The 12365-nt window shown below is 40.6% G+C and overlaps 1 protein-coding gene across 15 annotated transcripts; it reads left to right on the top strand.

Annotated features, from left to right (window-relative positions):
• Nucleotides 1-8281: 8281 nt before the first annotated feature.
• LOC122035844 lies at nt 8282-12297 on the top strand. 15 transcript variants are annotated; one of them, XR_006127263.1, is made up of 8 exons: nt 8282-8779; nt 8912-8990; nt 9080-9414; nt 10543-10592; nt 11328-11442; nt 11765-11865; nt 11951-12081; nt 12204-12297. XR_006127263.1 is itself a non-coding variant. In XM_042594983.1 (7 exons), exons 1-6 carry the CDS (start codon nt 8678-8680, stop codon nt 11958-11960), a joined length of 357 nt encoding a protein of 118 aa, XP_042450917.1. In that variant the 5' UTR covers nt 8282-8677; the 3' UTR covers nt 11961-12081; nt 12204-12297. The 15 variants fall into 15 exon arrangements, 6 of the variants coding, with proteins under 6 accessions (XP_042450917.1, XP_042450916.1, XP_042450914.1 ...); XR_006127267.1 differs by having other exon boundaries at nt 8283-8779; nt 11402-11442; XR_006127265.1 differs by having other exon boundaries at nt 8283-8779; nt 11378-11442.
• Nucleotides 12298-12365: the final 68 nt, after the last annotated feature.

Here is a 12365-nt window from a genome sequence, read left to right as displayed (position 1 = left end):
TCTGCTTCCTTCTATTGCTATGAACTCTGCTTCCTTATATGACTATGGGCTTCACTCCCTTTGATGGTCAAGGCTCAGATTCTTCTCTCCCTTACTTCGCGGATATTTGGGGGTCAAGGGATCGACACTATTTCTCTCCCCGACTTCACGGGTATTTCGGAGTCGAGGGATCAAGTCAGATCCTCAGCTGGTCGACACCACTTCGCGATCAGGTATGATAAAGGCTCTGCTCCCTCATATTGTTACGGGATCCGCTTCTATCGACTTCAGGGCTTCACCTCCCCCGTTTGGGGTTGAGCTATCGCCACCAGTCTCGAACTGAAGTATCATCAATGACCTCTCGATCAGCTTTCCAAACTTTCACCCCATCGCGAGTTATAAGCGAGCATCTTCTCGCGACCAACAACCTTCCGGTCATGCCTCCAGATCATTTCCTGGTCAAGCCTTCATATCACTTCCCGATCAGGCCTCCAGATCGTTTCATGGTCAGGCCTCTAGAACACCTCCTGGTCAGGCCTCCAGATCACTTCCCGGTTAGGCTTCAAAATCGTTTCCTGTTTAGGCCTCCAGAACACCTCCCGTCAGGCCTCCAAATCACCTCCTAGTCAGGCCTCCAGAACACCTCCCGGTCATGCCTCCAAATCATTTCCTAGTCAGGCCTCCAGAACACCTCCTGGTCAGGCCTCCAGATCACTTCTCGGTCTGGCCTCCAGATCGTTTCCTGGTCAGGCCTCCAGAACACCTCCCGGTCAGGATTCCAGACTCTCACCTCAGCGTGAGTTATAAGTGAGCATGCTCTCACACCTCCAGACTCTCGCCCCAGTGCGAATTATAAGCGAGTATGCTCTCGCGACTAACGACCTCTTGGTCGGGCTCCAGACTCTCGCCCTAGTGCGAGTTATAAGCGAGCATGCTCTCGTGACCAACAACTTCCCAGTCGGGCTCCAGACTCTTGCCCCAGTGCAAGTTATAAGCGAGCATGCTCTTGCGACCAACGACCTCCCGGTCGGGCTCCAGACTCATGCCCTAGTGCGAGTTATAAGCGAGCATGCTCTCGCGACCAACGACTTCCCAGTCGGGCTCCAGACTCTCTCCCCAATGCGAGATATAAGCGAGCATGCTCTCGCGACCAACGACTTCTTGGTCGGGCTCTAGACTCTCATCCCAGTGTGAGTTATAAGTGAGCATGCTCTCACGCCTCTAGACTATCACCCTAGCACGAGTTATAAGTGAGCATGCTTTCACACCTCCAGACTCTAGTCCCAGTACGAGTTATAAGCGAGCATGCTCTCGCGACCAACGACCTCCCAGTTTGGCTCCAGACTCTCGCCCCAGTGCGAGTTATAAGTGAGCATGCTCTCACGCCTCCAGACTCTCACCCCAGTGTGAGTTATAAGCGAGCATGTTCTTGCGACTAACGACTTCCTGGTCGGGCTCTAGACTCTCGCCCCAGTGCTTGTTATAAGTGAGTATGCTCTCACGACCAACGACCTCCCAGTCATGCTCTCACGATCAATTACTAGTTGGATGGATTACTCCCTAGCCAGTGACTTGTTTTACTCACTGCTCTACCCGACACTCACTTCTCTCGCCTTAGTCACCGCTCTGCTCGACACTTAATGCTCTCGCCTTACTCGTCGTTCTGCCAGGCACTTACTGCTCTCGCCTTACTCGCTACTTTGCCAGGCTCTCACTGCTCTTGCCTTACATGTCGCTTTGTCCGGCTCTCATCCCTCACATCTCACTCGCTGCTTTGCCCGACACTCACCATTCGCATTTCGCTCATCGCTGTTGCTCGGTCGGCACTCACCGCTCACACGCTGCTCTTCCCGGCACTCTTCCCACTCACCGCATTTCTTGACACTCGTGTCTCATTCGTTACTCAGCTCATGAGCTCTACGCCTGCTCGGCTCAAGGGCTCTGCTCTCATTCGCCTTCGATTCTGATGGGCTCCACTCCCTCTCCGTCTACAAGATCTGCTCTCGCTCAGCTCACGGGTTTCACTCTCATTCACCATTGACCTCGTGCTTTCGCTCGGCATTATTGTTTGTCTCTCAGTAAGCACTTATACTAGTCGTCGCTCGGCTCATTGGTTTCACGCCCACTCGGCTTATGACTTTCGAACCCGGGCGCCTTTGATTTCACGAGCTATGCTCCCACTCAGTTTTTGGGTTCCACGTCTGCTCGACATCGTGCGACATTCTCTCGATTTCCTAGTTGGCATCAGGTTAGTCATTTGCTCTGCATCTTGTTTGGATTCACATGGTTGCTCACTGGCTACCCGCTCAACATTCTCTCTATTACCTGATCGGCACTTTGCGATTGCCTGGTCGCATTTTACGGTCACTCGGTCAAGACTTTTCGGTCGCCTAGTCATGGTTTATTGTCACTCGGTCGCGTGCTCGGCACCACTTGCCTAGCATCTCTAGACCTGATCGGCGTTCTCCCGATTTTCTGGTAGGCATTTTCTCGATAGTGCACTTGGCTTCGCTCGCCTGTTCTCATTCAAAAGCACTAAGGTTTTCCCAACTAAGCCTTACTTCTCCCCCTTTGCCTAACATCCAAAAAAACATTTGAACAATATCCTAATTGTTAAAAACTTATCATCTAACTGATCCTAAACTTGTGTATTTATCCCCCATGGATCTCATACATCTAAACGAGTTGACAGGACAAGAACAACGCTGAAAAATAGTTTCAGGCTGATATTAGTTGAGTGTAAGAAGTATCAGTCGACTGTCCTTATCAAAATGAGATATATTCTATGCTAAAAAATACTGTTACCAGTCGACTGATAACTGTACCACTCGACTGGTACACTCTTTTGGCAAAAATCAGCCTTTTCTGACTAATTTTAGAAATGCACCAGAAATTCCACAGATCTCCAAAAAATTTCAAATTTTATGGAGAAGTCTATTTTATCAGTGTCTACTTGGGAAAAATATATATAAAAATATATTTATCACAAATATCAAGTTTGACACAAAACTCAAAACTAGCTAAATGGTTCAATTAAACAATAACCTAAATCCTAGTTTTATCTTCCTCTTGATGTATTTGCCCATACTAACCCATAATGCATCCCTAGCATTGGTTTATATGGCATCTATACATTAAAAACTAATTATCATGCTCTATGACTCCAATGTCATATTTTATGCATGAAACACAACTCAATTGTGTCAATTCCTTAAGGTTGATACTCAAGTTCGTCTCCAAATCATTTGACACACTTCATGGTTCCTCTAGACTCCCAAGTAATACCCACTTGAGATCCATTTTTCATGGATCCCAACTTGACTCTTTGAGCTCCCCCTAGAGCTCTTAACCTTAGCCACCTCCCTAGGTGACTCATCCACAATTGCTAGGTCATATCGGTGCACCTCCGGTGACACTTGGCCTACAAACCTAACCTTCTTAACCTTGGAAACCTTGTCCTTGGTTAATTTCTCCTTACCTTTAAATGACTTTCACTTGCCATTTATTGACTTCTCCTTGCTATAGTCATATGCAACCCTAGCATAAGACTTTACCTTAGCATTGGAGACATTAGATTGGTATCCCAAACCCGATCTATCATTGTTGGGTTTTTGACTACCCAACATCATGCTTAACCCTCTAGATCCAACATTGAATCTATCTAGGGTTTTCTCCAATTGATCAAGATTTGCTTTCAAAGCTTGATTTTTCCTTTCTAGGTTCCTAAACCTAGAGTCAACATGTCTACAATGGACATTCCTAGACCTACCCACTTTTCTAGGCATATGTCTCCCCTTCTTGAGATTAATACCTTGGGTCTCCTTAGGTCTATTGTTTCTAGAGTTATCATGAATGAGTTTCCTAGGGTTATAATCAACATTTACCCTACTCCTATCATGATATTTAAAACCAAAGTTATGCATGGGTAAATAATAGAAATTATTTTTAGCATGCATGGGTGTATAAGAATTAAACCTTGAATTGCAATTTAAGTTAGGGAATACCTCCCTTACCCTTGAAGCTCCCCCTTGACTTGAGCTTTTCTTCTTCTTCTCTTTCTCCCATTTCTTTAATTGCACAAGCTTCTTGATCTCCCTCTTCTTGGGGGCATTTTGTGTGGTAGTGTCCCTTCTCCTCACATGTGAAGCATATGATACACATTTTTCTTCTTTGGACTTCTTCATTCCTACAACCCTTGTTAGTGTTTAACATAACTTGAATGAGTTTAGGATTTACCTCTTTCTTACTTATTGGACATCTACTCTTGTAGTGTCCCTTCTCGTTGCATCTGAAGTAAACGATGTGGTCTTTTAACTTCACTTCGGTGGAGATGCTCACTAGGTTGACCTCCAAGACCTCTTCTTCATTCGTCTTGGATTCTTCTTCAACCTTTGAGGATGTAAATAATACCTTATCCTCCTTCTCCTCCTTGGATGTTGAGCATGGCTCAACTTCCGGTTGCTCAACCTCCTCTCCTTGAGTAATTGAATCCATCTCCTTGGGCTCTATCTCTTCATGTGTAGGCAAAAGTTTCTCTCCTAGAACTTTTTTCAACATACTCCACAACTTGTGGGCGTTCGTGTATTCACATACATGACTTATCACGTTAGAGGGCAAAATTTCAATCAACATTGATATTACCTTTGGATTTGCCTCCGATCGTGTGGTTTGCTCCTTCGTCCAATGTCAAGGTCGGAGCTTCTTTCCTTTCTTGTCCTTCGGGACTTCGAATGGTTCCTCGACGACCATCATTGTGTCCCAATCCGTCTCGAAGAAGTTCTTCATTTTCACCAACCAAAACGTGATGTCCCACAAGCTTCCTCCTTCGAACTTCGGCGGTTCAATCAAGCCGGTCATCTTCTTGTATTTGCTCTTCTCGGCGATTAGTCCGGTGAAGCGCGACCTTGGCTCTGATACCACTTGTAGAGGATCGGTGGCTGATTTGAAAGGGGGTTGGATAGATGACACCCCCAAATTGATCGCTCTTCCTACGATGTTAGCTTGCGCAGCGGAATACAAACAAAACAAACAAGCTAAACACTAAAGGAAATACAAAGACTAAAAAAGAATAAGTAAACCACTAACACGTCGATGTAATGTGGTTCGGAGATAGCTTGCTCCTACTCCACAGCTATCCGTAAGGTGGACGATCCCTCAATCCATCGGTGGATTAGTCCCCGATAAACTTCGGCTAGCTCAAACCTCCTTGTGGGTAGAGAAACCTCACCACAAACTCACCAAGACCTCTTGGACACAAGGAAAACTCTTGAGCACTTGTAACTACTAATTAGAATTTAACCAAGTCCAATTTTGTCAACCTTAACTAAGCTCCCAAGGCTTGGTTATATAGGTCACGAGTTGGAAACTCCGTCTACTAGTCGACTGCCAAAACCATCAGTCGACTACCCTCTTGTGGAAATTCGACTGTTACATCCCAACGGCTTGACACCAGTCGACTGCTAAAAGTATTAGTCGACGGTTCCACAATGGTCGAGCGAATAGAAGCATTCTGTTTACTCCCAGTTGACTGCCTAGTCGACTGCACCAATCGATTGATGAAAACGCCAGTTGACTGCTACAATAACTGCTACAGTATGCTACAGTAAATTCTAAAACTAGGATTTTACCCTGAGTACAATCTCTCATGCACTCGTACCCTCACGACTCACTTGACCCTTCATTATAGCCTTGACCTCTAGCCTTCAAGTCTGCTTCCTTTGGCTCTCATCCCTCGGATACTTCCAAGCCCGTGGCTCATCCTCAATGTCATCCTTCGTGTATGCCTTGAAGTCGCTTCCCTCTGCCCTCATCTTTGCTGCTTTGTCTACGGTCCCTCAGATGCTCCATCCTTCACCAGACTCGAAGCCATCAAGCTGAGTCATATGTCTATCCTGCAAACTTGTACAGTCATATACACATATCATATACAAGGGTGAACCTAACTTAAACTCATTGCTCAAACACCAAAACACATAGTTGCATGGACCATTGGGATTGCTCTAACAGTGTTTGGTTGATGGGAATGAAATTAAAATTTTGGAATGAAACACAAAAACTTAGGTATTGATAAAATTCACCTCTTCCCTTGGGTTTTGATGGAAATAGGAATGAGAATTAAGTTTTGGATGAAAATATCCTTAATATATTTGTTTAATTTTTCTTTCATAACACTTTCTCTCTCCTTATTAACTCTCATCATACTTTTTCTCTCCTCATTTTATCATCACACTTTTTCTTTTATCATACTTTATCTCTCCCATCATATGCTCTCTCATTTTCTTTCATCACACTTTCTTATTCTTCATTCGTTCCCATCATACTTTTTCTCTTCTCATCCTCTCTTATCATGCTTTCTCTCCCATCGTCCCCTCGGATGGGTCTAGTGGCTAGCGCATGAGGTGTTGCCACAATGAGGTATGAGGTTCGAATCTCGGCAAAGTCAAGGTAAATACCTCCCTTATAGGGGTGTAAACGAATCGAATCGAGCCGAATATGCAAAAAAATTTAAGGCTCGAATTCAGCTCGAAATAGGTATATTCGAGTTTGAGCTCGATTCGAAGCTCGAAAAATTCAAAATGTTTGGTTCGAATTAAGGTTCAGGTTTGAGTTCGGCTCGAAATATTTGAACATATTCGTGAACTATTCGAATTATTGCTCGAAAATATATTCGAAAGGCTCGAAATTTATTTATTTAATATATATTTAACTTATATTAATAAATATTAAGGTTCGCGAGCAGCTCGAACAATATAATTTGGGCTCAGGTTCGGCTCAAAAAAAAAGTTTGAACATGTTCGAGTTCGGCTCAAATTTGACAAATTCGAATATGAATTGAATATTTTTCGAGCCGGCTCAAAAAGATCGCGAGCCGGCTCGATTCGTTTGCAGCCCTACTCCCTTATGTGCTAGTCACTATTTCAAAGACTAATAGCCTCCCATGATTTACCTCATCCGTGTTGGCCCTGGGATGGGTTGGCGGGGATGCTGGGGACGAGCGTATTTGCATTTTTGCCATAATGCTTTCTCTCCCATCACACTCTCTTCCCTTATTTGTTCTCATCACATGTTCTCTCTCATCATGCTTTCTCTCTTATCATATTTTCTCTCTCCTCAATCTCTCCCACCACACTCTTTCTCTCCTATTTTTTCCCATCACACTTTCTCTCTCTTCATTCTCTACCATCATACTTTTTCTCTCATTATAGTTTTTTCTCTCCTCATCCTCTTTCATTATGCTCTCGCCCTTCATACTCTCTTTTCTCATTTTTTCTCATCACATTTTTCCTCTCTTCATTCTTGCCCATCACATTTTCTCTCTCATCATTTTCTTTCATCATTTTTTATCTCACATTCAACTTTTCCTCACACCTAATTTTTTCTCTTATTTTCCTCTAAGAGTAAAAAAATAAAATTTGGTTTATTCTGATAGAAAATATTCAACTAACCAAACATTATTTTTAAGAGTGATATACATGCTCATACTCATTTTCATAATACTATGATTCTCATTTTCATTCTGATTCTGATTCTGATTCTTAGGAAAGAACTAAACGTCACATAAGTTTAGCTTCTATCTACTCATCCTTTAAATAGGGTATTTCTAAACAGTTTTTCCATTATCTCCTTTATCCCCATAAAGTATAAAAAGACTCCTATAAAATCAAGAAAAAATTCTAAAAATTCAATAAAATCCTATCATTTATTTTCATATTAATTATCACTTATTATTTATTTAGTTTTCTATATAAAATTTAATTATCTTAAATTTTAATCATTTTAAATCCTTATATATATATATATATATATATATATATATATATAAACGCCCTATGGTATGGGATCGACATGTTCGGTGCTTACTAGTGGTTCAGCTTGCGACTAGCAGGGTCTTCAGCTCGGGCTCTTTGGTCGACTCGCTGACCTGTCGCCGATATAGCACTACAAGAAAATCCTCATTCAACAACACTCAAACGACAACAGTTTTATGTCAAATCGTTGTTGTTTTGCCTTTTAACAACGGTTTTAACAAAAACCGTTGTCTTTTAGTAGTTTTTTTGGCCTACGACAACAGTTTTTAAAAACCATTGTCTATTTATGCTTTTTTGAGACTACAACAACGGATTTTAAAGGCTACGACAACAGTTTTTGAAAACTGTTGTCTATTTGTGTTTTTTTTGTGATTACGACAACGGTTTTTGAAAACCGTTGTCTATTAAGTGATGTTGAATACTGGAGTTTTTTTTTTCCTTCATCGTTTTCCCCCTTCGCCAATTTTTGCCGCCGCGTTTTTTCTTTCCCTCTCCCCAAAATTTTTTACCGCCGCATTCCCCCTTTACCTTCTCGATCCCTAAGCATTTCCATCCCTCTTTCCTCACAATCTCTCACTCACTGGAGCAATGCAGGAGCAGCAGCAGTCGGGAAGAGCAATCGCAGGGCGACAGCAAGGGTCTAGATCATGGGAGCGTGTGCAACAGATCCGACCACGGAGGATGACGTCGGGGAACAAGGCAGCGACCTATGATCGACGCTAGACGAGACTCGCCAGAGATCGACCATGGCATCTTTCACCCTGCTCCACTCCTCCTCGCCTCCTTTTTCTTTCCTCCGACGGTAGTCAGTCACTTACGGTTCTGTTACTTTCCACTACTGTCTCTTCGTGTTTTCATTCCGCCATCGTCTTCCTCTTCATCGATCAATCATGGCATCTTCCACTGTCATCGGATTCATGGGGCTCGACGAGCTCGGCTTAGAGATAGCTTCCTTGCTTGTCAAGTCCGGGTTTCGCCTCCAAGCATTCGAGGTTTTTCTCTCGGTTTTTATTGCTAAAATTCTATTTTGGCCTTTTCTGTTTTCTTCTTTGTGCAATGGCTCCATTTTATTATTTTTTTAAATCTTTGTTTATTGATGTGGTTTAGTTACTTCATGGTTTCAGATGGTCGAGTTGTCTCTGATGAGCAGGTTCGTGGAGTTGGGCGGAGTGAAGTGCGCAAGCGCTATGGAAGCTGCAATGGGTCAGTGAGTAATATTGTTTTCTATTACTGGTTCCTCCAAGTTGTACTATGATCTAGTTGCTAGAGAATGGTTATTAACCCTTTTCTAGTGAAGCGACTTGTGAAAAATATCAACATGCATTGCTGTTGAAGCAAGGAAAAACCTGGCCATCCAAAAATGTTTGTTAATTTGGGAGAGAGCACTTCCTCAATATAATCAGCACAATCCCACTATTCCATGTGAGATTATGGGTGTGGTGTACCTTAACTTCTATAGTTTCCCTTATGCTCATCAATGACTTAGAGTTTGGCTAACTGAGTTGGAGCAATTCCATTCAAAATGGCTACTCACTTGAGATTGAAATGTAAGCACTAAGGGGATTGCTGCACTCTTCCACGTGGAACAATGGGCGAGGAGCATCAATCCCCTCATGCTCATTTAAAGGTGCATACAGGGGCACCTTCTTTTCAAGCATTCCATATTCGATACCATGCTACATAGATTTTCTTTAGTTCTATATTACCAACTCTTAAATTTAATTGGTTCATGTTTTTTAGCTCTGAAGTTTATTATGCACTGAGGTTTTTCTCTAAATGAAACACTGATTTTGAAAACCATCATTATATGCGCTATTCTTTAACTTATTGGACAATAGTTCACTTTTAAATCCATTGGTATAGCATTCTAACTAAATTGAAAATGGAAGATCTACTTTTTTATAAGGTGTTACAACATGGTAGCGATATAAGCTTCCACCTGTCTTCACTTGCATTCATTTGATTAAGTTTAACACAGAAAAGTGAGTTGAATCTAGTTTCATCTTGCCTCACATTGATAAGTCAGCTTCATGATCATGACTAAAAACCAACTTTTTTATAGAAGCAAAGTTAGTTTTTAATCAATAACAACAAAAACTACATGTCTGAAAGATGGAAATCATACTTCATGTGGTTGGGTATGTGATCATGAATCAAGCGTATAATGATATATCTTGGATATCTCTGGCTAGAAAATTTAGATTGTTGTTTCTTTTATCAACTTTGTGTTAGTAGCTCAACGTGTAATATTGTCTAACCTATCTTCCCTAATAAAAAAGATTGCATGAGGCACTAAATATTAGGACACAAGGTGCAGGTTTCAATGATGGAAACCATGACCTATTGCAAAACTTGGCCATGTCTCAAAACCCTAAACATAGTTGCCTAACCTACGTTCATGGGCACTTTTGTGCTGTCTTAGAACAAGGTCTCAATATAGATGTGTGTAACTTGCCCCCTAATGCATACATAGAAGACTAGCAAGATCTTTGACCATCTGTTGAGGATTGTTAAATTGTGGTGTAGAGTCATCCCAGTATTTGCGGTTGTATACTATGTGGTTCCAAGTTGGTAAGCACAGCCTTGTGTTGACTTTAGAGATTGAAAATTGATGTAATTAGCATGTTTTTCTGGTGCTATAATCCAATGATATAATTTATTCTTCCAATGTGAGTAAACATTGTCAGATTCCTTTATACTCCTTTATGTATTAGATTTCTTATGAGTATTTCTGATTGCCTTCTCATTTTTCTAGTCGTAGAGATCGAGCGGATCGAATAAATACTTGCAATGCCGAATGGAAAGGTTAGTTTGCATCTAGTTTAGCTTTTTCCCTCTTAATGGAACATTCTTAAGATAGAAATGAGTGCAAAATAAGTCTGTTAATATCTTAGTTGTCTCGGAAGAAGTCTATTGTGTCACTTGTGTTGGGCTACTGTATAATTTGAATACTTAATTCTATATTTTTCCCTCTGCTTGACGTTATAATTGTTCCTCTTTGAAAGTGCCCTTAATCTTAGTCCTTCATCTCCTATTGACTTTATTCACAGATTATTAGTCTTGATGAAACTCATACCTCTTGGGCGCTTGACAAATAAGTAGATTAGAAATCTTTGTTTTCTTAAACACACTAATAGTTTTATTTTGTTTCCAGAAACTTGATGGTGAAACAAGACCTATTAGAGCTTAGTTTATGCAATGCTACAACAGATTTATCCGAGAATCCCTTGATCCCTCCTTTGAGATAATAATTGTTGATTAAGAATCACCCACTAGTGGGAATTACATGAAGCCCTTGATCAAGTTGTATTCACTATTGCTTGAATAAGTTGATTAAAGTTGCAAGTTGAGCATGCACTTTCACTAAGACTAGAAATTTTATCCTTTAATCAAGTAGTAGCTTCTTGATGGAGTTTTTTTAGCATATGAAACTCATTTAAGATTTATGTCTGTTGTTCAATGCTTTTTTGACCTCATACTTGTTATAATTTTTGATTTATAATGCATTGGACCTTATTTAACATTGTTTAAATTTTAAAGTGTGTATTTAAATAGATATATAACAAGTAGCTTTATTGAAGAAACTATAGTGCTAAAGAGGGACATTATTGCAGTCATTCAAAGGTTCAATATCCAAGTTAGCAATTTGACTCAAGTAAGTTTTACAATAGCTTCTTTATATAACTATACTTACATGTTAGATTTCCCCTTGAATTGTTGTCAATCAATAGAATAATGATGCAGTATTTTTGTCAATATAAACAAAAATACATATTTTTGTTCGTACTGAGTTTTTAGGTTGAAACTATATATGCGATTGTCAAAAAGAATAATTTTTTTATTACATGTCAGAGATGATGATCTTTATTACTGATCTTTCGTTGTTCATTCCTTTTTACTATCTTGTGAAGGACTAACTTTTCCACCATTTTTAGAAGAAGTGTGTCAATTTCAACACTGCTCCATTTTTTTTTCAGAATGTCCTTGGAAAGTCTAGTTCAACTGTTTATGCCATTGCATTGTTAGCCTCTGGACAGAGCTCTACAATAACTGGTACATACGCTGGGCCATCATGCAGGTGGTAATTTGATAGGAAACACAAAGATTGAACTAATGTATGATATTCGTAATCTGTCTTTACCCAATTCCCAATTCCCTTGCAGGATTTTCTAAACATGAAGATGAAAAATGGCTGAGGAATCTCATGACTCAATCAATCGCAATCACTCCAAGTCTCATCGTGTCCATCATCGATGGTTCCTCAGGAGCCGGACGGCTCATCATAATCTCATCGGTACTATTGATATTTCTTTTCCAAATTTCATAATCTTAGTATTCAAAAGTAATATAAGTGCGAGAACAGGATTTTTGACACAACATTTCCCAAGTATCAAAATTCTCATTTATGTAATGCAGATGGTACTATCATTTGAGTTGCCATTTGCACTCTTACCTCTTCTCAAATTCAGCAGCAGTCAAACAAAAATGGGACCTAATAAAATCTCAATATATGTAAGTTTACTCAGATAATTTATATTTGCAAGTGATAATTAATAGAGTAAATGACTATATATATTT

The sequence above is a fragment of the Zingiber officinale genome, unplaced genomic scaffold, assembly GCF_018446385.1.
Source record: "Zingiber officinale cultivar Zhangliang unplaced genomic scaffold, Zo_v1.1 ctg120, whole genome shotgun sequence".
Taxonomy (NCBI): domain Eukaryota; kingdom Viridiplantae; phylum Streptophyta; class Magnoliopsida; order Zingiberales; family Zingiberaceae; genus Zingiber; species Zingiber officinale.
Note: the sequence above shows the minus strand (reverse complement) of the source record. Positions and strands in the feature narration are given on the sequence as shown.